The sequence below is a fragment of the Meriones unguiculatus genome, chromosome 1 (genome assembly GCF_030254825.1).
Source record: "Meriones unguiculatus strain TT.TT164.6M chromosome 1, Bangor_MerUng_6.1, whole genome shotgun sequence".
NCBI lineage: Eukaryota > Metazoa > Chordata > Mammalia > Rodentia > Muridae > Meriones > Meriones unguiculatus.
This window is the reverse complement of record NC_083349.1, coordinates 52,318,398-52,343,573: the sequence shown is the minus strand read 5'-3', so window position 1 is coordinate 52,343,573 and position 25,176 is coordinate 52,318,398. Positions and strand designations below refer to the sequence as shown.

At 40.2% G+C, this 25,176-nt stretch overlaps 1 protein-coding gene across 3 annotated transcripts in view; it reads right to left on the bottom strand.

The window, feature by feature from the left end:
* Positions 1-6,558: 6,558 nt before the first annotated feature.
* Tnks2 (tankyrase 2) overlaps positions 6,559-25,176 on the bottom strand; it is a 61,014-nt gene continuing 42,396 nt past the window's right edge. For all 3 annotated transcript variants that reach the window (XM_021631274.2, XM_021631276.2, XM_021631275.2), the window contains 9 exons: positions 22,820-23,072; positions 21,705-21,787; positions 20,132-20,252; positions 15,333-15,430; positions 14,146-14,220; positions 12,413-12,518; positions 10,404-10,590; positions 9,279-9,435; positions 6,559-8,747 (listed from right to left, as the gene is read on the bottom strand). In XM_021631274.2, the coding sequence (XP_021486949.1) occupies positions 8,685-8,747; positions 9,279-9,435; positions 10,404-10,590; positions 12,413-12,518; positions 14,146-14,220; positions 15,333-15,430; positions 20,132-20,252; positions 21,705-21,787; positions 22,820-23,072 (1,143 nt within the window). In that variant the 3' untranslated portion in view covers positions 6,559-8,684. The remainder of the gene's footprint in view (positions 8,748-9,278; positions 9,436-10,403; positions 10,591-12,412; positions 12,519-14,145; positions 14,221-15,332; positions 15,431-20,131; positions 20,253-21,704; positions 21,788-22,819; positions 23,073-25,176) is intronic.

Below are 25,176 nucleotides of genomic sequence, written 5' to 3'. Positions count from 1 at the left end.
AATAAATAAATACATATTAAAAAAAAAGTCATTTTAACCCTTGGCCTGTAGTTGTGTTATGGGTTCAGGAATAGCTGAACACCCAACACTCCAATACCATACTCAGATTGATGGAAGTTATTGAATGCTGAACAAGAATTGACAGGTCAGGGGTGTGATCTGGGCTCAGGAGTCAGACTATGACTAAGGCAGGTTGGTTTTTGTTTTTTGTTTTGTTTTTTTTTTAATATGAAAACCTTAACCAGATAACGACCAGGTAACCAGGTGTAGGAAGCGAGGGGAGACAGCAATACATCATTTTGACTAGCTGAACATAACTGATTTTGTTCCAATTTATAGGAACAAGTGTAAGTAGCTAGACAAAGCATTTTGAGCTCATTGGCTGGGATCTAGGGTAGGGAAGCTTTTGGGGGCTTTCCAGCTTTCTGGAAGTAGGGAACATAGCAGGATATCAGGTCTTAATTCTAACAAAACATACTTTTTGTTGTTGTTGTTTTTCTTGACAGGGTTTCTCTGTGTAGCCTTGGCTGTCCTGGACTCACTTTGTAGATCAGGCCGGCCTTGAACTCACAGAGATCCCCCTGCCTCTGCCTCCCTTAGTGCTAGGATTACAGGCATGCACCACCACACCCAGCTCATACATTTATCTTTAATTCAAGCAGAACATGCATTTATCGTCTGTTGTTTTATTCTAAGCAGCAGGTATTGAACTATTGAATTGTATCCTGGTCTCAGGCAGGAAGGGCCTGAGAACTTGAACTTGATTTCACCTTGTATTCAAAACAGACTTGGAGGCAAATGATTTCTGACATGCTGAAGTTGGCAGCAGGTGTTAACAGAAGAGCTACAGTTGTGCTAAGAACTAAAATAGGTCTCAACTGAGAGGCCATAGTTTAAGCAGGTCACAAGAGCCGCATGAGAATCTCAGTGCTTAGCTATGTTGCTTTCTAGCCAGATGAGAGAAAAAAGAAAATTATTTTAAAGTGACAGTAACTGAGCCACACTGGAATATGCTTAGAAAAATTTCCCTCAGAACTGGGCATGTAGCTTGATGATAGAGTACTTGTGTGGCATACACAAGGCTCTGGGTTCTAGTTCTTACATCCCCCAAACTGAATTCTCCTTTTGATTGAGTTAACATTATACTTATGTAGAATAGGTATGTGTTGGAGATGTATTATTGAGAGGAAACTTATGTCTTGCAGATTACTCTGTTTTAAAAGAAGAGGAAAAAAGCTCATACACATTTGATCATGAATAGATTCTCTCTTGTTTTAAAGATTTTGTTTATGTATATGAGTGCTCTATCTGCATTCGAGCACTGTCATGGCATATGGTTAGTGGTTCTTCTCACAACACAAAACACAGTTAATGGGCTGGGAAGATGGCTCATTTTCTACATACATACAAGGATCTGAGTTTGAATTCCTAGAACCCATGTCAAACCTGGAGGCAAAGTGTGAGGTGAGGATAGTAGAACCACTGGGAGCTGAAGGGCCAGTTGGTCTGGTTTATGAAGCAGAAAACCCTGAGAGACCATCCTATCTCTAATGAGGAACGTGAGAAATGGAGTCTGAGATGGTCTTTAGACTGCCACAAATGCTGTCATCGTTTATGTCCTGGCACACACACACACTGTACACACACATGCAAAAGAAGATAAATAACCCAATGATAGTAACATGAGAAAATGCAGGTGATGTAGTAAAAGATTTAGGGTGAACAGTATGATTTGGCCTTGTGAAAACAGGAACATCAGGGGGGGACACAGGCTGTGGTAGAGTACACGTGTCATTTTTGACCCTCAGCACGCAAACCCCAAACAACACAGAAGAAAAGCTAAACTACCTGGCCAGTGCATAGGAAACAGCTTACAAATACACAGCCAGTTAAATATAGGTTATTTTCACAGGATGGAATTGACAGTGACTTTGTTTTTTAAACTCTGTGGTACTTTCCCACTATGTCCCTTCTTCTGCAGTGAATACACTTTGCTGTTACATCAGTAATTTATTTATATGACTTAAGCCTTTGTCTTCGCAGCCTCCATACTCCTCCTGATAGCTGGAGGGATTCACCAGTTCCACAGAGAAGGGCTGGTCCTCTCTCCCCTTGGGGTCAGGTGTCCTCTTTCAATGTTTGCTACTTCATTTTCAGTCTGTTTGGGAGGTGCAGCAATCAGAAAGTGTTAAATCCCAAATATTGTCTCTGGAAATGCATAGTGACTCTTTGCCTGGCCAGCTAGAAGAGGGGTGTGTGGCCACCTCCTTCTAATTACCTCCCCAAATCCTACCCAGCAAGTCTGGGAAAAGACGGTGTAGCATGACAGAGCAGCATGCAAATGTAGGCCTCTAATCCTACCAGGAATGCTCCGGGTGTTAATTTGACTATCTTTCACAGATCATAAATCTCCTTGGGGGCAAAGCTGCCAGACACCATCAAGCCAAACCCCTTCAGAGGCTGGCAGTTGGAGTAAAGCGGCTGGGATCATGCCTCAGTAAAGTCCAATAAAGAGCTTTGTACGGGAGGACTGGAGAGCAGCTTCTCACATTTGGACACAATAGAGCACAGCAGCGGGAAATGTGAATGTCCGATTATGCGGACCTGTGCCCCTCTTGCCATGGATCCTGGCTCATTCACAATTCTTCGCACGCAGATGGGTCCATCTTACTCCCAGTCGACAGCACAGACTCCTATTGGATTAGTTTGTTTAATCTCTGTTTATAAATAATAGACTATATTCACTTCCATTGGAACATGCTAGCCTTTTTATATGAAAATCTCTTAACCTGCAGCCAGGTCACTTGTGCCCAGATTCAGTCTTTTGTCCAGTGGTCAGAATAGAAACATTCTCCTTGTTCATGAACAGAGAGCACTGTGAACAAAGATGGGGTGTTAAAACTGTCACTAGGAATCACTATCAGCCTTTCCATTTTGGCTTCACCCTGTCAGTTAAAAATACAGGTGTGTGGTGGTGGTAAAAGTGACAGTAAGTAAGCTCAGCAGTAAGGAGCACTGGCAGCTCTTCCAGAGGACCTGGGTTCAATTCCCAGCACCCACATGGTAGCTCAAAAAGCACCCTTAACTCCAGGCCTAGGGGAATTTGATGCCCTCTTCTGACCTAGGCACAGATTTCTCAGGTAAGCTGAAGTGGGTTTCTGCCTCAAGAGCGCTCTTCTGGTAAATCTGTGAACTGGCCAATAAGGGAAATGGGGTTTCCTTTAGGGCCACAGCTGAGATGGCAAGAACCAGAGGTAACTACTCACTCTGGGTCTCAGTGGGTACATGACAGTGGCTTTCTCCTAGATGCGGGGAACATAGCACATTTACGTCTGAAAAGAGTAAGGAGTTTGGGGTTGGGGGAGGTCAGAAAGGGCTCCTACTTAGCAGGAGCCTGGAGTTTAACTCCGTAGCTCAGCTCTTCTGTCCTCACCTGAAGATGGATTTAATCTCTGACAATGAGATTATCTGGCTCAGTATATAGGGAATCGGTGTAATACAGTATTGATACAACTGATGGTCAATTTGAGAACATCTGATTGGTATTGTTTTTTTAAAGATTTATTTATTCATTATGTATACAATGTTCTGTCTGCATGTATATCTGCACGCCAGAAGAGGCCACCATATCTCATTATATGGTTGTGAGCCACTATGTGGTTCCTGGGAATTGAACTCATGACCTCTGGAAGAGCAGCCAGTGCTCTTAATCCCTGAGCCAACTCACCAGCCCCGATTGGTATTGTTTTAAAAATTAATATTTTTACACGCACGTTTGGATCCAATTCATCCCACCACTATTTTTTTCCTCCTGCATCGATCTCCCTATTTCCACTCTCCAGTCCCAATTTTGTGTACAAATAGCCAGAGTCCATTTAGAGAATAGGTGTGGGATCATCTACTGGGGCTTGGGTATTCTTGAAAAAAGTGACTCCTCTTTTCCAGCAGCTATTTGCCAAAGAACTCTGCAGACAGGGGAAGGACTTTATAAGGTCCTCCTCCATCCATGCCTGGATTTCTGTTGGCTTGATCTTAGTTATGCAACCATCACACCCAGCAAACAGCTTTGTTGCAGACCTATCTCGGGCTCTTTCAAATCTCCCCCTGCCGCCCTTTCTGTGATGATCCCTGAGCGCTCCACAGTCTCTATTCTTGGCCTCTTGACATTACTGTTTTGGTAGTCAGCTTCTTAGAAAGCTATAGTTGTAGTCTTGCTATGTTGTTACTGTTGCAGCGTTTCTAGCAATTGCTCCCTCCATACAATGGTGAACAGACTTTAGAAGGAATGAATAGGCTGGGGAGATGGCTCAGTGGATGCTTGCTGCACAAACATGAGAACTTGAGTTCAAATCCCCAGCAACCATTTACCAAGCTTGTGGTGTTAAGTAATGTGTAATGAAACATACTATCGCATGACCAGGGCTTGTATGGGACAGGTTTGTCTCCCTACTTTTTTTCTGATTCCCAAATTAGATCAGTTCCCAGAAGAAGCCAAGCCCCATCTGTATAATTCCTGGTTATAGTACATGTCAGTATCAACAGATTTCTTTCAAAAAGCTCGTCATTCATTCTAAGTCCCTCCACACTGAGCTTAAGCCCTGCTAACCTTGGGTTCTCGAGGTGAGAAACGCCAACCACCATTACAACCGGGTGCCACACACTCTTACCTCATTTGTGGCTGTGTTCTCCTCTTTGTTCTGGGGGCAATGGAAGGTTGAAGTGGTAGACTTGTACTTTTCTGAGTTGCCTTTTAATTTCTCGGAGCTTTATTATTGTTTGGTTGTGTTTCCTGCATTTATGCCTATGTACCACTTGCTTGGCACAGGCCTGTAATCCTAGCATCAAGGAGGCTGAGATAGAATTGAGTTTGAGAGCAGCCTGAGCTATGAAGCCTTGTTTCCAAAAATCCAAACAAACAAAATCATTGCATTTTTTGTGAACATGTTTATGTAGATGGGTGCATGTATACATCAAAGATGACAAACCATAGTCAGTTTTCTCCTTCTACCATGTGGGTCCTAGGGATCAGCTTTTACTCTCTCATCCAGATGCTGGTTCTTAAACCTTTCAAATTCTCTCTCTCCTTTAAAACAGGGCTTCTCTGTATAAAAGCCCTGGCTGTCCTAGAACTGGCTTTGAACTCATGGAGCTACACCTGCCTCTGCCTCCCGAGTGCTGGGATTAAAGGTGTACACTATCATACCTGGCTCAAATTACAATTTCGGGTCTGTTGCAGATCAGTAACTTTATAAAAGAAAATTAAAACCCATCAGTAGACCACACTTTTTTAAAAATATAATTTATTAAGCAGACCACACTTTTGCTCTATGGTATGCTGGCACATTTCTGGGGGCTTCCTGCGTATCTGTGCTATGGGAATGGCAACTAAGAGTGCCTAAGCAAGTGGAGAGGATATAGAATAAAAGGTGCAACTACTTCAGGCCACAACCCATAGCCCAGAAACACAGGGTGTCCGTGGGGACTTGCATGAAAGGCAGTGCTCTCATGCTAACAGTTTTGGTGACAGCGGGGCTACTGCCTACTGTCTAGCACTGTGGTCTTCTGGTAGAAAGCGTGGTGGTTTGGATAGGTATGGCCCCACAGACTCATGTGTCCAAATTCTTGGCCCTAGGGTGTTGGCACCATTAGGAGGAGTGGTCTTGTTGGAGAAGAGTGTCACTGTGGAGGTGGGCTTTGAGGTCTTACATGCTCAAGTCATGCAGAGTGGGACAGCTTGGCCCCTCCAGCAGCATGTCTGCCTGCATGCTACCGCGCTTCCTGCCATAACAGACTAAACCTCTGAAATTGTAAGCCAGCCCCAATTAAATGCTTTTCTTTATAAGATTTGCTATGGTATGGTGTCTCTTCACAGCAATGAAACCCTAAGACAGGAGGTAAAGGCACAGTCAAGAGAATTAACTGTTAACAGCTTTGGGAAATTTATTTGCACGTTTTCTTGCCTCAACCTGCAAACAACTGGATCACATCATACGTGGGCATGCATGCTCAGGAAACAGCAAGCAGACACTTCAATATCACCTTAAATGAAGCAAGAAGGTAAAACAGCTTATATATAGACTTCAAAGTGAGACTCAGGGATACTTGTACCATCAATCTCTTCTTATGAATCATGGAGGACTGATTACATACAGGTTATTATTAGCATATGGAAATATAAAATACACTACTTTTTTCCTTTTAGAGAAAAAATATGACTAACTGGGATTTGGAAATTTATCAAGAATGTTTTCATGACATAGAAAAAAAAATATATTTCTCTTTATAAGTTAAGCAGTTGGTTTCTATGAATGGATTTTAAAGACTACCAAAGTCATACCGGATGATGTGCACGTCCAAACACATCTGACCTTCACCATACAGCACCTGAGGAGGTGTGGCCACAACACTCAGCACTTTACACTTACGCTGCACCCTGTCACTATTAGACTCAAAACTACATTGTTTTCTTGCAATTACAACTTACTGTAACCTCAATTAATTTTTCAAGGGCCATTCAACACATTTATGCTACTCCAATAATTACCATGCTACCCAGAAAACAAGTAAACAATTTATTAGGAATTAAGTGAGGGCATGGAATGTGATACAAGTAAGACACTCAGATGAGCAGAAGAGCACTACACACACACACAAATTAAATTTCACTTCAAAAAAAATCACAAGGCAAAAGAAAAAGCAATTTCATCATTATAAAGTAAGATATTTCATGCAAAGCACTAACCCACACCCCCAAACTCCCAGCTCCCAATAAACACTGCCATGCTAGCGCATCAACCACAGTGGAAACACAAGTAAGCAATGGGTTGGAGGAGGTAACACAGCTTATAAACAGACCATGATTTTTACATGAAAACAATTCCAGATCCACAGACAGAGTAATATGGACCAAACTTTGAGAAGCATGTAAATATAAACCCCATTAATTCATTTCACTATCTTTTATCTATAAAACCCAGAAGCTTAGAGAACCTGAAAATTTTATATAAAATTTGGCATATCACTTTTATGTTCCAAGAAATGATTTTAGGATCATATCTGTAATCAACAGAGAGCTGTATAAAAGCATTTCCAGGTCAGGACTTGACCTCTTAAACCTTGACCACAATTTACAGCATAGGAACAACTCCAGAAATACATTTCTCTTAACCCATAGGACAATAAACTTGACTTTCAAGCAACTATTTGTATAAGTTTATACAAAGAACCAGGTAATTAAGAGACCAAATAAAATGTAAAACAAAGGTAAGTTGGTAAAGAGAGTAATGCAGACATGCCCATTTACAAAGACTTAGGTGGGTAAAAAAATCTTTCGATTTCTGAGTATCCTGCCAAGCAGTAAAGCAGGCCTCTATGCATGATGCTGGGTGTAAGGCTTACATTAGAGAATAGTCATTAGCTTATACATTAGAGAATAGTCAGAAGTGGCCTTCCATGGAGAGTAATTTCTTCCATAGCTGCCATACTGAACATAAGCCCATGATAGTGTATTTCCAATTGGGCAGAATGCCTTGACAGGAGTAGGAAGCACTGGGCTTGCCCAAACCAGAGACTACCCACAGATGGATACACTCACATTTATGGTTCTGGGTTGTGTTTACTCATGATGAATGGACTGGCTATAAATACAGCCATAAGATGAAGAAAAACCTAAAAATCAAACGAAATGAAACGAAACAAAACCTTGCCCCTCCCACTTGCTAGTCCTCCATTTTAGATAGAGGCAATTAGGACTGACTGGGAAATTACCCATGATTGCCTTTCCCATGTCTGAAACTTAACTTCACTATATTCCACGATCTAAGCACTAAGTGTTCAGAAGGGCTTAGCGTCTTGACAATGTGGAGGGAGCTCTGCTCTGATGTTTGGAACATCAGAGACCTCTCTGGAACAAGACCCAGAGTTTAAGGCCATTGAAGTTTCCTTAGCCACCAGACCCTATCATTTCACACCAGAGCTCTCTGGAACATGTGCCTTGTAGACACAAAGACAGCCCCAATTAATTGCCCAGAGTATTCATAAAATTCTTAAATGAGAAAGATTTCTGTTGAGAGAGAAATGCTTCCATTAGCAAATTAAATTTGATAAGTCAATGTTTCCCCACTAAGTCTCCCTTAGGAACCAAGCAGCCTCTGGAATCAAATGTAGCAATCACTCAGGCGACGACAGATGAAACACAGATGAGCAACACATATGAAAATACTCTGTAAACCGCTGCAGCTCTAGAACAGTTTATAGTACAAAGCAATGTAAATAAATATCGGGCTAGTACAAAAGCTCTTATTTACATTTTACAAATGAAAGTGTATTCAGTGTAAATGCTGTGTTTTAAAGAACACAGTACTGATTAGTAAAGTGAGTTCTGTCGAGGGCATCACCATTTTAGAATCAATACACAACGTATAAAAGATTCAAGTTAACTGTTTATAATTTAGTACAGACAAACCCAGTTGAACCTGGAATGGCATCTGTTAAAGTGCTGAAAAACAGGAAATACTTAGAAACGCTGTACATTTATTAAAGCTTTATCAAGTCAGAATGTTAAGCTTCTTTCACATTTTTATCGTTTTTGCCATAGGCCTGTAGTCAGGATGAATTTTCCAGCCAAGGATGAACCTTAAGAGGCCATCAGCTGCTTCTGGACGCTAGGTTTGGTGGAACTGGTTTCAGCCATCAACCATACCTTCAGGCCTTACAATCTGATAAGTAATTAAATATTCAGGATAAGCCTGGAAAAAAAAAATAGTTCAAATGTTGGTAAGTGTGTTTTACTTCGTAGTAAGATATCCTTGCAGAAGCATTCTTATCCTAGAGAAGTCCTGCAGACCAGAACCACCTGGGGATATTTCTCTAAATGTTCCCATCTTGACTCCAATTCTTTAGATTCTCATCAGCAGGCAGGTATAGGGTGAGAATTAAGTATGTGTCTGTCTGTTGTCATTAACTGAGAGAATTCTGCCACCCTTCTCTAACGGGCTTTCATTAAGTCTTTGTCAGTGACAGCAGAAAAGAATCACAAAACATTGGTATATTTTACAGAAAAAAAAAAGGAAGAGAAAAAGATTCAGTACTGATTGACACACTCTGAACAGGTTAGATATATCAATGGCTCTTTTCTGATTTTGAAAATCTTACGACAAAGATTTTATTTGTAAAATTTTAAGCCTGAGGTTATCCCCTGCCACCCAAATTCAGTTAAGGCTACATGCCCTATCCATGTAAGAGCCACGCACTGCCGAAGACAAATAGAAGTGAATTACCTGTTCTCCTCTGTAAATAACATATTCAGCTAATGCGAGGCCATTTACACTGGGCCGGCCAGTGACTGAGTGATGGCCGGGAGGAGAATGAGCCATTTTCATTGCACTGAACTGCAGGAAAGACTTTCCTAAGGTCACTCGGCAAAAGAGCAGCTGCCTAAAACATGAAAAGGAAAATTTCACCCTGAAAACAGATTGGACACATAAACCCAGAACAGCAAATTCTTATGTTAATAACATATTTATGGACAACTAACAAGTATCATATTCCAACAACAGCTTAGGGAAACTATGAGAACATTGCTTATTGCTAATAATCTCAACCACAGAAGACAAATAAAACAAGTATTCAATTTACATAATCTGAAATCCTGTAGCTTCCTAAATAGTACAGACTTGTGACCCAAAACAGAAATGGTGGGAATTCACACCCAGAAGGGACTTCCTAATATAATTCTTAAGCCTAAAAAGCTTAGGGAGAAAATAACGGCAGTGAGAATAAAACAAGCTGGCCTTGAGACAGCACTCAGAAGCCTGAGGCAGAACGGCTTTGGGTCTGAGATCAGCCTGTGCTATACAAGTTCCAGGACAGCCTGGGATAGAGTAACACTTGTTTCAACACTCGCACGCGAGCGCACACTCATGCACGCACTCGCACAGCACATGCGTGCACAAGAGATAGAAACTGAGACACAGAGACAAGACAGAAGGAAAGAGGGAGAAGGAGGGAGGGAGAGACACAGAGGGGAAGAGTGCTGGGATTACCAGCATGCCCCACCATGTCTGGCTGTTTTTTCCTCCCTGGGATAGGGCTTAGCTATGTTGCTGAGGTAGCCTTGACCTCTGCTCTTCCCACCTTATCTGTCAACATAGCTGGGCAGTAGGTGTGCACTGTCTTGGTGGCTCTCCTCAGCACTGTTTATGGAGTACCAAGTATTAACTGCTTAGAATCATGCCGGCCCATTCAGATCCTTTGGCAAACATTAGTTATTACTGGAACTTGTGAGGAGACAAAGTTTAATCTGGATGCCTCTACATGGCAGGTATGCCCTGCCCTCCATGTTTCTCAAATATGTAATTAGTTCTGATCTAATTATTACCAAGTAATAAGAAACAATCTCTCACCTGTGGCAAATGTAACAAGACCTGTCTTTGTGAACTGGACATCCAGTGCCGCCTCCAATTCCATACACATATTGATTGCTTTTGGAAGAGTTTTCAGCAAAATAAATTCCAGCTCCAAACATGCCACCTATGTATGCATGCCTTTCATCAAAGCCCTTATGGATAATTGCATTCACAAAAGGAGACCCTAAAATATAAACAGATGGGCAATAGCAATTTAAAAAACAAAACAAAGGCTTCTGAGAACTTAATTTTTCTAAGGAACTAAGATCAAACCCAGAGCTTTGTGCATGCTAGTAACGCACTGAGCCACAAGCCCTGCCCTGGATGTGAAACTCTTTTTGAGACAGGGCATAGCCCTGACTGTCCTGGAACTCACTATGCAGACCAGACAGGCCTCAAACTCACAAAGATTCACCTGCCTCTAGCTCCAAGTGCTGGGGTTAAAGGAGCTCATCATCAGACTTGGCCCCTGATGTTAAATTCTTGAGCATGAACCACTGCCTGAATAAACTGCCAGCTGGCTTGCCTTTTTGTTCTTGTTGTTCTTCCTGCTTTCTGAAAGAGGGTCTCCTCTATGTAGCCCTGGTTGTCCTGGAACTCACTCTGTAGACCAGGCTGGCCTCAAACTCAGAGATCTGCCAGCCTTTGACTCCTGAGTACTGGGATCATGTGTGACACCATTGCTTGGCTTCCACTTTAAAAAAAAAAAAATCTTATGTTTAATGATGTGTAAGTCTGTATGTCAGTGTGGGTATGTGCACACAGTGCAGCTGGTCTGCAGAGGCCAGAGGTATTGTATTCTCTGAAGTTGGAGTTAGAGGTGGTTTGAAACACACAGTGTGGGTGACAAAAACCTAACTACAGTCCTCTGTAACTGCAGTATGTGCTCTTTACTGCTAAGTCATCTCTACAGAGCCTGGCTTCCAATTTTTAGAGTTAAGAATCCCTAATGTTGATTAATGATTCCAATAGGGTGATGGTTTAGATGGCAAAGGGCAGTTCAACCAGAAAAAGAAGATTATTTGAAACACCAATGCAAAAGTTATTATGTTCCAGAGTCAAACACATACAAATCTAGGACTGAGAGAGTCACAGTTCATTTCACACAGCAAGGCTAACTGCCATCAGGTCTTGCAACCATGTTGGTTCTCTGTGCATTTTTTTTCTAGATAGTTGAAGTACCCAAATGGCCTGTCATGCTCCTATTCCTTCCCTTGTAGCTCTCCTTCTGTTCTTCCACTTCTCTTCCATTACCTGATAAAGAAGATTCCACAGGCAAATACCACTCCTCCCCTTGTTGCTATGAGAAGCTCAGTCAAAACTGTACTGAACCCAAGAACCAGGGTCGGGAGTATTGTGTGGGTCTGCATAAGTGTGCCAACAGACACATTTCAGAACTTGCTTCTCTCCTTCATCACAGATTTTGCAGACTGGACTCAGGCCATTAGGCTTTTGTGGCAAGACTTGCAAAACTACTGAGCCACCTTGCTAGACCCCAATGAGGTACTCTTAACTTATAAAAATACTTGCTAAAACACACACATACCCCTGAAAATATGAACACAAATTCAAAAGTTACAGAAACAGTATCTTATTAAAAAGATGTAAATACCATCTTTTGTTGTTGTTGTTTTGGCTTTTTGTTTTTTAAGACAGGGTTTTTCTGTGTAGTCCTGGACTTACTTTGGCCTCAAAGAGGCAGAGATCCTCCTGCCTCTACCTCCCAGAGTGCTTGGATTACAGGCATGTGTGACACTGCACCCGGCTTGTAAGCTTCAATCTTTTTTTTTTTTAATCAAATAACTTAAATTTTATTTTATGTGCATCAGTGTGAAGGTGTCAGATCCCTTAGAATTGGCATTACAGACAGTTGTGAACTGCCATGGGAGTGTTGGGAATTGAACCAGGGTCTATTCGGAAGAGCAGACAGTGCTCCTAACCACCGAGTCATCGCTCCAGCCCCCGTACGCTACAATCTTACAGAGAGGATAGGGTGAGAAACTTACCGTGAAACAACATCCTTTCATTTGCATGGTTGTGGTTTTCCTCAGAAACTTCTTTTCTCCGATGTGTATATCTTTCCCACAATTTCTTGTTACAAACCTTCTGAATCTGTAAGAATCAGAAAAATTAAATGATATTTTTTATTTTAACAAAAATACCACACGAAAAGAGCACCGATTCCCATAAGCTGTCTTCAGAACTGCACATGTAAGTGGTTGTGTACAGTTTGTGTCTGTATCAGTTTACACACATGAAACAATTTTTTTTTCCCAAAGAGAAAAAGACTACACATGGCCAGAAAGAGGCCAAGAATACTTGAAAGTTGCATGAAATAGTTCTATTTTAAAATTACTTAAAATAGGAAGTATCAATTAAACAAAACCATCACTAAGCCATTACTGAAATAACCTCTGATATGCTGGACTTTGTAGAAAAGTATGAAAAAGAGCACAGCACCCTGCTCTCCTGACTTTATCCAATTCAAAATACCATAAACGTGATTTGAAATAGCCACCCCCACACATTCTCTCCCACCTTCTTTCCCCTTTCCCCTCCAGTTCCTACTTTTGTCTGGAGAAGATTTAAAGATGAAAGCTAGCCTCATTTGGAGTATCTCTACTGTCAAAAAAGACATTTCCAGTACGAAGTGCTACAGCCCTTTGGTCATCCCCAAGAGCACATGTGAGAGTTGCAGTTTTAGTATTGATTCAAAACAAACAAACAAACAAACAATATATAAAACATGTATCAAGAACCATACCTGGCAAACTGATCTTTATTTATGTATATGCACACACACACACACACACACACACACACACACACACACAAAGCCAATTTAGGCCTAAAAATAATTAAATATTGTATTGAAATACCTTTAAGGAGGAGGATATAGCACCCTTTTCAACTGAACGTAGGAATTTGGAAATCAGCCTCTCCTGGTTTCATGCTGAAGTGATCCCCTTGCCTAAGTGATCTGACTGTAGTACACCACAGTCAGTAAGCTTTAGTGTTTACTACCCTAAAGGTGGCCTGCACTTCATGGTATATTAATACTGTTTGACAAGTTATTTATTTACTTATTCCTTATTTTCCAGACAGTTTCTCTGTTTCCCTGCCTGTCCTGGAGCTTGCTCTATAGACCAGGCAGGCCTTGAACTAAGAGACATGAGAAGGCATGTGGCAACATGTTGAACCTAAAAATAAACGAACTGTAAAAAGAGATGAGCATGGTGACCCATACAGAGGTCTGATCCCAGTACCAGTTCTAAGGAAATCTTTTGAGGCAAAAGACTCAAATTTCAGACTAGCCTAGGTAGATAGTGAGCCCTTGTTCAAAGAGAGACAGAAAACAAAAAAACAAAAAAAGAACAGAGCTTTTGAGAATTAAAGTTTTGGAGAACAGTCTTCCCTATCCTGTAACAGTCCCTGAAGCCATGTCAGAGAGCTGGAGAGATCATTAAGTTTTTTTTTAATTAATTAATTTATTTATTATGTATATAATATCTGCATGTACGCCTTCACATCAGAAGAGGGCACTAGACCTCATTATAGATGGTTTTAAGCCATCATGTGGTTGCTGGGAATTGAACTCAGGACCACTGGGAGAGCAGCCAGTGCGCTTAACCTCTGAGCCATCTCTCTGGCCCCTGATCATTAAGTTCTTAACAAAGTTACTTAAGGCTTTAGGTTGTAGAAAGTATTAGTCTTATGAAAACTTATTTTCACTTGTTACCTTGAGAATATTGTATCTGTTGAAGATGCCACCTGCGTGACCTCCATCTCTGTGTTCTCGGACAGTACTTTGCATCTGATAAAAGATAATTTGAAACATATACATTAGTTTTGTCTTTTCTGACTTGCGGACATGGTTTTGATCCTACTTCTGAGATTCAAGATTAGGTTTTAATATATTTATTGATAGGACATAAATTCTTTGAACTCATGTGTATTGTCTTTTTTTCTTCTTTAGGGACAGGGTTTCTTTGTGTAGCCCTGGCTGTCCAAGAACTTGCTCTGTAGACCAGGCTGTCCTGAACTCAAGAGATACACCTGCCTCTGCCTCCACAGTGCTGGCATTACCATGAGTTCTATCTAGATATGACTATTAAGCACCCTACAAACTTATTTATAGGTGAAAAGTTACATAATGTAAACTAAGAAAAAACAATGCAATATATGTAAAAACATGAAAGCAAAAAATGATTTATTTGTGCTCGTATTAGCTTAATAAAGCACAACATGCATTTCCTTAGGTGCATGAACTTAAGAACTAAATCTCAATGTTCTATCTGTGCTTAATTCAAAAAGACAAGGCACAGATACAGTGTCAAGAGGCCTTCAGCTGGGTGTACACCTTTAATCCCTGCACTGTGGAGTCAGAGGTAGGGAGATGTCTGAGTTCATGGCCAGCCTAGTATACAGAGCAAGTTCTAGGACAGTCATAACTGTAAGACCTTGTTTCAATAAAACCAAAAAAGGGATGGTGGCAGTGGGGCGGGGGGTAGGCGGGGAGTGCTCTTCAAAGAGATTTTGGGGACTAAAGAATTCTTTGGAAAAAAAGAATAGAAATTTTCCATACTCAATATACTATCTACATGTTGAGTCCTGTCTGCAATTCCTCGCTATGTGACTGTCTTCATAAAAGGAGTGAACGCTACCATTATTTTCAAATGACAGCAACATTTTCCCCAACAGAATTCTGGTTCAGCATTAACTGAGGTAGAACAAGTAACTGAAACTAAGGTTAATTAAGAAATGTACTGTAAAATCTTGAAATTTTCCTGGTGTGAAAAGAGGGACATTCTAAAAAACCAAAGTGCATGTCCAGATAGATATGGAAATTTCTAGGAATAACATCTGAATCAACAACATGAATGGTTAGAACCATCTGAGCCATTTACCTAAGGGTGATGAACCTACCTCCTCCTCCACAGACTGAAATTCTTTATCATCAGGAGACAGATCTATGAGAATTGTTCCACTGCCAGAGCTGTTTAGAGTTAAATACGGATTAAGACCTATGAAACAAAATTTAAAAGTAAAAAAATTGCCAATAAAACAGCACCAACCCCAATCACGATTTATTTGACACTACCAATTCCCCCAAATCTTAATTTCATAGTAATTTAGATTTATAGGAATGCAAAAGTGCAAACAATTCAGTTACACATTTTGCCCAACTTCCCCAGGGTTATATAGTACTTACCATGATATCACATTATATTCGGAATACTGGTGTGTGTGTGTCTGACTGTGTGTGTGTGTGTGTGTGTGTGTGTGTGTGTGCGCGCGCGCGCGTGCATGCACCTGCCTGTGTACACAGAGGCCAGAAGGCAGCAGCAGGTTCCTTGGAGCGGAGTAAGAGGTGATTGCCCAGCTTGTTGTTCTGTGGGTTCTGAGATCTGACTCAGGTTCTCATAACTGGGCAACACTAAGCCATTTAGGCAGCTCTATCTCTGCCCACTATTTTTTTAAGATTCATTTTATTTTATATGTCTGCCTGTCTGCATGTATGTATGTGCACAGTATGAATGCCTGCACAGGCCATAAGATGACACCTTGGAATTGGAATTACAGAGAGTTGTAAGCAAACCCAGATCTTCTGCAAATGCAGTACTCACTCTTATCTGCTAAGCCAAGTAGCCTCTTAAGTACTAATTTTTAACCTGACAGGTTAGAGTGGTTTTAGGGACTATTTATGAAAGCCCCTCCACTCCCCGTGGTTGTTACGTTTATAAGCATACTTTTTTCTTCAAATTACTTTCTTTACTAACTACTCAGCCTTTTAGTAAAGTATGAGTGTTTTGCCTTCATGTATATCTGTGTACCACGTCATACATGAAGTACGCAGAGGAAGACATTATTGGGTCTATTGGAAGTATACAGTTGTAAGCCAATATGCCAAATGAACACAGGTCCTCTGGATGGGCAGCCAGTGTGTTTAACCAAATGCTGAGTCCTTGCTCCAGACAGACCCTCTGGCATGCTTTTTAAATGTCAGTAGTCAGGAAGCATTTTTTTTTTTTAATTATTTTATTATATTGGTCTGCCTTCAAGTGTGTCATTGGGAGGGTTTCAGATCTCCTGCAATTGTGAGCTGCCATGTGGTTGCTGGGAATTGAACTCAGGTCCTTTGGAACAACAGTCAGTGCTTTTAACCACTGAGCCATCTCTCCAGCCCAGAAAACATGTTTTTATGTATTAATTATATAAAAAAAAGTTAACGGAGTTTCAAAAAAAAAAAAAAACTTCTAATTTATTTGTCATATTTGTAGTACAGCTTTCATCTCTCTATTGTTTTCTCTTGTAAAGAGAGGTGAATTCATTACGCTAGGGCTAGGGCAAAAAGCACCTTTGGAGATTAGAGCTTGAGATGTGGCCTGAGAAACAGGACCATCACTAAGGCAAACTGCAGAGACTTGATTATGTCTGTAGGAAGTATGAGGCCCATAGGGAGACTATTTGACAGAACACTGTGATAGCTAGGCACAGTAGTACACATTTGTTGTCCCAGCATGCAGGAAGGTAAGGTAAGAGAATTTCTTGAGTTTGGGGCCAGCCTAGTGAAACTCTGCATCAGAAAACAAAATAACACAAAACAAAACCAACATCCCCATGAAAGTCAACCAATCAAACCTCCCTGAACTCAAGAAGCACTCCTTCCTCCAAAAAGACTGACAAATGCTTCATGTAGCAATTTGTAATCTGTTCTGAAGGGTCAGGAAAAGCTAGTAGGCCACCCCCGAGACTGTCAAAGATCTGACTCAGTTTTGCAAATCAGATGTAAACAGAGAAGCTCGCCTTTGAATGAATACCAAAGGATGGCAACTTTATGCAGAGCAGAGATTCTGGTATTAGACCAGACATAGCTACTGTGCTAAGACCATGTCTCTTCTCCATGCAGAAAAGAATGCTTGCACCGCACATGAGCTGGACATGTCAGGGACTATGCAACTACAGGGCCTAAGAAGCCTGGGGACCAATCTCTTCAGCTACCTGGAAAGTAGATAAATCATTGATTCTGATTGAATGTACTCTAACAATTAGGATGCATCTATTTGAACAAACACTGCTGTTTTTAGTTTTTTTCAGCTCTTTCCTAAAACTGTATATCCTGTCATGATTTTCTATTTATTTATATGTTTATTTATTTATTGCTTTTTGAGACAGGGTTTCTCTGTGTATCAAGCCCTGGCTGTCCTGGACTTGTGTAGACCAGGATGGCCTCGAACTCAGAGATATGCCTGCCTCTGCTTCCCAAGTGTGTGGAATTCCCATGCCTGGCATCCCGTCATGATGTTAATTACACAGGAAAGATATTATTCTAGGAGTTGTGATGACAGGTCTTATTTACTCTTTTTTGTTTGAGACAGGTGTAGTAAGTTTTGGTTTCTTTAAAAACCCAGTTATGTTATGTGAATATATTTTTGTTTTAATCCTAGGTGTGGGATAAGAGGCTGCTTCACAGCAGGTGATTATGTGTTCTACCTGGGGCGTGACTTCTGCCAGCTGCAGATAAGTTTAATTCTGGGGACTCTGGAGATACCCAGAGAGGGGCCGGGGTGCTCCAAAGAGGCAGCTGGCTTCACCCCAAGGAACCCAACATCCCTAATGTACATCAACAGACAGGGGTCTCTCTTTGTGGTCCTGGCAGTTCTGGAGCTTGCAATGTAGATGAGGTTGGCCTGATATGCAGAGATCCTCTTGTCTCCTCTAAGTGATGGCACTAAACAGACGAGTCCCCATGTCCAGCCAATATAGGTATTAGAATACCTATCCTATACTAATGATACTCCAGGTAGTTGTGGGTTTTTCTTGTATTTCACACTTAAAAAATTTGTCATTATACTAGGCACACCAGGCATAGCCTAGAATGATGTATTTCAATACTGAGCCTTACTTTCTATCAGCTTAAAGGATTTCTTAGCTTTAATCAATTCAACATTAAGTGGTCTCTCTTTATTTTCCTTCTCAAGAAGTAGACCCAGGTGCCAGAAAGATAGGTTGGTATTTAGGAGCATCAGTCACTCTCCCAGGACTTGGTTCCCAGAACCCACATGGCAATGGCTATATGTATACCGGTTGTTTCAGAGTACTTGATACCCTCTTCTGGCTTCCTCCAGTACTGAATGCAGGTGGTGCTCCAGCATACACTCAAAGTAAAAAATATTGACTCTCATCTTGGCCAGTGCACATTCCTCCCCATCCTGAAAGCTCTTTTCATTTTATGAATAGTTAAAACAAAACAAAACAAAAACTCAGTTGCATACCTCCTATTTTAAGATGTTTAAAACATCTATTCCTGTTTTGACTGGCTAACAAAACAAACTGAGTGGTAGGTTCCATTCCAGCCCTTCATAAACATGCATTATTATATTCTATCCTGACTTTCCTCACCTTACCCTCTTCCCTGTCATCCCCTCTTACTGGTCTTTCCTGTTCCTAGTCTCCCTTTCTGTTTTGTTTGCAAACCTCCCCTCATTTTCTTTTTTGTGTTTGTTTTTGTTTTTTAAAGACAGGGTTTCTCTGTGTAGTCCTGGCTGTTCTGGAACTCAGAGATCCACTTTCCTCTGGCTCCCAAGTGTTGGCATTAAAGGTATGTGCCACCGCCTATTGGCTCCCTTTCTGTTTAACAACACACATTCCACTATCTTCTCGTTCCTCCCTGTTCTCAACCCTCCCTTTCTATTTCCATGCCACACATGCACAAATTTAAATCTCTGTTCCACATGAAAGAAAACAAATGAGATTTATCTCAATCTGGCTTATTTTTACTTAATATAATGACCTTCAGTGCAAGCTAGATTTCTGCAAATGTCGTTGACCACAGCTGACTAGAATTCCACTGTGTGTATATATATATATATATATATATATATATATATATATATATATATATACACCACATTTTCTTTATCCATTTACCTGCTGATGGACATCTAAACTGGCTCAATTTCCTAGTTCTTGTGAATAAAGTAGCTATAAATATGGATATGCAACTATCTGTTATATATTGATTTGCGTTCCTTTAAATATATACCCATGGGTGTTCATGCTGAACCATAGTTTTACTGATATCCATAGTGAGTGCACTAGTTTACATTCCTATTAGTGGAGTGTGAGCAGCAGGGTAAATCACTATTCTAGTTTAATGAAAAAGGTAAAATGTGGTTGTGGTTTTGACTCAAAATAGTTCACAATTTTACCTATTTCTGGTACACACAAGTGTTAACATCTGTTAAGTGAATGTAATTTACATTTCCCTTACTCTTTTCTAAGACTTTCACCCATGCTGTTATGAATTTAGCTATGGAAAACATTACTACATTATCTTATGGACTGTCTAATACCCAATTATTATCAAGCATGTGAATATGAGAAAGCGACATCCATGTTCCAGATCTTTTAAAAATCACAGTACTTCAGAGCTAGAGTAACTTCATTAATTATATCTTCCCATTTTCCAGGAGCTAAAATAATCCTAAAATTTCTGCCTGGGCCGAGACATTTTATTTTGGGTCATATAATTAACATTAGTCAGGCAGTTTTAAGTATTAGGCCTTTTTCTATTCAAACCCCTTTTAGCGCCCTTCCTATTTAAAACAAAACAGAACAACAACAACAACAACAAAAAAACCTCTCATAGACTGCTAAAGTATCACACCGAGAACTATCTTTATATGAATAGTTAAACTGTCAACGTTATTAAAATGAAATACCTTGTTGTCCAGAGATAAGTCTTTCCACCCCTTTAATTAGCTTGTGTCGATGTCCATAAGCATTGATTCCGATCTCCTTCAGCTCCTTGTGCCCCATCTCAACTAGTACATCCAAGGTGATCTTATAAAAGAGAAGGAAACTGTTCAGAATGTTTACTCATTTGGTGGACATTCATATAGATATTCTCATAATATTCATGTTTGTTTCATAGTATTTTTTATTAAGATATATTTTATGTGTATAAATGTTTTGTCTGTTTGTACATCCATTGCCCCTGGCAGGCACAAGAGGACAACACAACAACTTCCCCTCTCATGTCCCTCCTCCCCAAAGGAGTTACAGACAGTTGTCAGTCACCAGGTTGATGAGGGGAATCAAATCCTGGGACACATCGCTAGCCCCACTTCATATTATTTTAAGTGGCCTTGATAGAAAATAATCATTTATTAAACTAAAAAAGTTGGAGCAAAATATGTTGAGTCATAAGTGTCCTTTCAAATTTCATCTTCTATTGTACTTTCCCATCATCACTCTGTATCTGACTCTTTACACAGGCCTTGCATGGTTCCTCTAGGATGTGGCCTATGCTAAGTGGTATCTCTGCATCACTGTTCATTACCTAAGTTAAACTATTTCAGTTTCATGAGCTTGAAATCATTATTCCTGTTTCATTTACACAACTTCTAGAAACCCACCCCACAGTCCAGTTAATAGTAATGCTTTCCTTCTTTAAGCTTACTAAAGTCTTTGTCATACTATAACTCCTCATGTTCCTGTTCCACCTCCATAATTAGATTGCCCGTTACTGCAGGTTAAATCTACCATAATTATATCCTCTGAACAACCACGACAACAACCTCAACAAAATATATGTAAGGGCTGGAGAGAGAGTTCACTGGTTAAGAGTACTTGTTGCTCTCTCAGAGGACTGGGGTTCGGTGGCTTTTAACCACTCACAACTCCAATTCTGGGGGATCTGACATCCTCTTTTGACCTCCGTGGGTACCAGGTGTGCATATGGTGTGTATCATGCAGACAAAACATTTATGCAAATTAATTAAATTTAAAAAGGAATAAGTAAATGTACTCTGATGGAATACTTCAAACTGGAGCTACCTGGGAAAGCTTAAATGCATGACTGGCACAGCCGCCATCCTGTCCACAGTATGCAGCAGAATGTCAGAGTGGATAATGACTGAAATGTCTTAGAACTGAAGAAACAGTTCAAAGATAACTTAATTCAGGGATTGAAACAGGTAACCATGTTATCCAGGAGGATGTTCTATTACGACATACAAATTTTAGATACAATGAACTAAGTTTAGTCTCCAAAGCCAACCCAAATCAGGAAGTGACTGATTTCCAGTCTCTTAACACTCTCAGAGCTGCAGCAGACAGAACACAACACAATACACTTAGCATGCAGGAGGCCCAGGGTTCAGCGCCCAGCACTAAACACAACAGACATGCTACAAAAGCAGTTTACAAGGTCTAAGTCACTTAGAAGCATGTTTGAGACTTTCTTGAATATCTATGAAATACTAAACCAAATAGCAGAATTCATCTGCTCACCTGTTCTCGCTCAAATATATCCATTAAGTGCTCAAGGCCAAGATTCCTTATGAACTGAGATATACTGAAATCTACTCCTGAGTCTGTGAAGAAAAAGTCCAGAACAAAATCTCAAATCAGAATCATGTACAACACTGTAAATATAAAAGCTCTGTGATGCTATATACATAAAAAAGTATTGATGAATCAAAAATACTAATATAGTGGCTACTTATACAATATTAAAAACTAACAAAAATCCCATAAACTTTTTTTTTCTTTTTTTGAGGCAGGGCTCCACTGTATCCACTATGGATATGCAGACCAGGCTGACCTGGATGTGTGCCATCAAGCTCAGCTCAAACAGTTAACCAGGGGGTTTTCTTATATTTAAACATTTCTCATCTTATTTTCATTTTAGATTTTACTTTTAGCCCCATCTTTAAAATCAGTCTTCTTTCAGGTTATTTTACAACAAAATTTATGAAAAAAAGTTTCACAATGCTATGTACAGAGTAAGGAATTTGACAGTAAAGGCTGACATCCAAGGAATGGAGCAGGGCTGTTGAGATGGCTTAGTGGGTGAGGCACTTGCTCTGCAAACCTGGCTACCTGAGTTTAATTCCTGGAACCCACAGAAGGGGAAGAACAGAGCAAGTTCAGGATAGTTAGGGTTACACAAGAGAAACCCTGTCTCAGAAAACAAAACAACCCCCCCAACCAAAGAACCTACTTTACAAAGATGTTCTCTGATCTCTACACATAATCCATAACACAAGTTTGCACACACACACAATAGTAAGCAATAAATAAGTAAATAAATAGGTCAGTAGTACCACACTCAATTTTTGAATTGTAAGGAATTACCATAGAAATCCTATTTACATTAATAATAGAAGAAAATAAAAGGTGAATACTCTTAGGCTATATTAATTTATTTCATATAAAGAATTAAGATTTCTTTGTGAGTTTAAAGCCAGCCTGGTCTCCAGAGCCTGATCTCCAGAGTTCCAGGTCAGCCAGGGCTACACAGAGAAGCCCTGTTTAAAAAAAAAAAAGAAAAAAAGAAAAAAAAAAAAAAAAGAAAAACATGAAGTTACAATATGAGTTATGGTTATTTTCACAAAATTTCTCACCCTCTTTTCTTTCCAAACTGGCAGCACCTTCTGTTGTACTTGAACTAACTACTGAAGACAGTTCAGAAAAACTCCCAGACAAGTTGTCCAGACTGCTGGCTGCAGAAAGACTGGATGGACTGGGCGGCCCTGAAGCCAGAGCATCTGCAGTGGCTCCAGGGCTCCTCACGCCGTTGAGCACTTGAGGTTTATAGCACGAGGGGAGAGCAGAGGGGGGCATGGCTGCTGTCAAGAGAGCGCTGACATCATCTGCCTAGGATACATTTCAAGGAGATGGAATCTGTCATAAACAAGGTTTACAGTTCTTCTATGCCTGATAAAATGCAATAAAAACAAGACAAAACCTAGCAAATTCATATCAGTTGTTATCATAGGACACTGAGAAATACTAGAAAATTTAAGAGTGAAGTAAACATGCTGTCAGCTAAATTGTCACTAAATAGAAAACAATTCAGAACACCCTTTCCAGATCACATTTAATTAAACAAACAAACAAACAAACAAACCTGCTAACGTTGCAAAGTGTAATGAAAAAAAAATGCTAATTTGAGATCACAAAGCTGAAAGGGCTGAACTTAATTACAGAACTAATCTGTAAAGAGCTTTCAACCCTATTACAATGAACTCTGACATTAACAATTTAACCTTATACAGACCTTTAGCAAACAAAACTGTTTCCATTTTTTTTTTAGAAAACAGTGATTATTCAAAACCAAAAAAAAAATCCTGTTTTTTTGTTTGTTTTTATAAAAGACAATTTTAATCAAATTGCCAGGATGAGAAATACTGAATAAATTCAGTATTATATCCATTTCACTAATGACATGCAATCATTTATAACACTGAAATAATTAACTAATGGGCTAGGGAGATGGCTCAGTGGAAAGGTGGCTGCTACTAAGTCTGATGACCTGAGTTTGATCCTGGTTCCCACATGGTCTAATGAGAACAGACTCCCACAAGTTACCCTTTGACTTCTACGGTGTACTGAAGCACATTCCAGCCTCCTCTCCCCAATAATCAATTACAAAGTAACATACAAAAAAGAAGCTAAGTAATCATAAACAGGGATGCTTTCTGGGTAAGTCATTTAGTGTCTACACCCTTAGCTTTCTCTTCCTCCTCAATTTGTTCATCTTTTGACCCTTACAGTTTGAAAACAGTATTTACTTATCTATAAAAAAGACCATTTATTAAGTATGATCGGGTACCTAAAACTATCTAAAGGCTTTAGGTATTATTACAATGCTTGAGTCTCTATTAACCAGTTATATTTTATCGCTTATAGTTAACACTTCTTCTAAGCTTTAAACTAGGCAACTAGAGATTGCCCCTTTACTTAGTGGTGGACCTGGAGCAGTAGTCAGGCCTGTCTCACATATGCTTTCACTCTCTCAAACATCTTTAAATTTTATTTTGTATGTTTTTATGAGCGTACAAATCAGTGCATGTGGCGATTAGAGGAAGCTTAAGTGTTGGTCCTCACTTCTGACCTTGTCAGAGATGGTCTGATCATCACTGTGACGCCAGGCTACCTGGCCCCGGGGATTCCAGGGGACTCCTATCTCTGCCTCCTTTCTCCCACACATGCTCATACTATGTATCCAGAATTTATGCAGGTTCTGTGAATTCAAACTCAGGGCCTTGCACTTGTGTAACAAATGCTTTACTCAGTGGTCGGTATCCTCAGGCCCTGTGCTGAGCTGGTGCATCAACATTTGGGAGAAATGAACTCTAAATTCTTCAAAAATCAGCTTGGAACCAAAGAGACAATTCTAAGAAGCTTTCATGCAAATACGGTTTGGTAGTGAGCCTGCCAGGGAACAACTCTTTAAATCGGAATGTAGCCCAACTAAATCAGTTACTTGGTCAATGGGCTGAGATAATGCAAATTTTCTCCATAGATGACACTATCTTTCTCATCTCAAAATGTCTCTTGCAGGGTGTGTGGCACATGCCTGTAATCTCAGCACACTCAGCAAAAGATAGAAGCTAGGGGCTGGAGATGGCTCAGAAGTTAAGAACACCTGCTTTTCTTACAGAGGACTCAGATTCAGTTTCCAGGAACCACATCAAATGGCTTATAATCTCCTGACTCCAGTTCCAGAGGATCTGATACTCTCTGGCCTCTGCTAGCACCAGCACGAAAGTGGTGTACATAAATGCATACAAACATACATACATACACATAAAAATAAACAAATCTTAGGGGAAAAAAAGGTGGGTGTGAAATTCCAGGCCAGCCTGATAAACAGCAAGTTCCTGGTGACCCAGAACTGCATAGTAAGATACTGTCTCAAAGATCCAGGAAGGACTAAATTTTCCTTCCTTCCTTCTACATTACTGTTCAGGTCAAC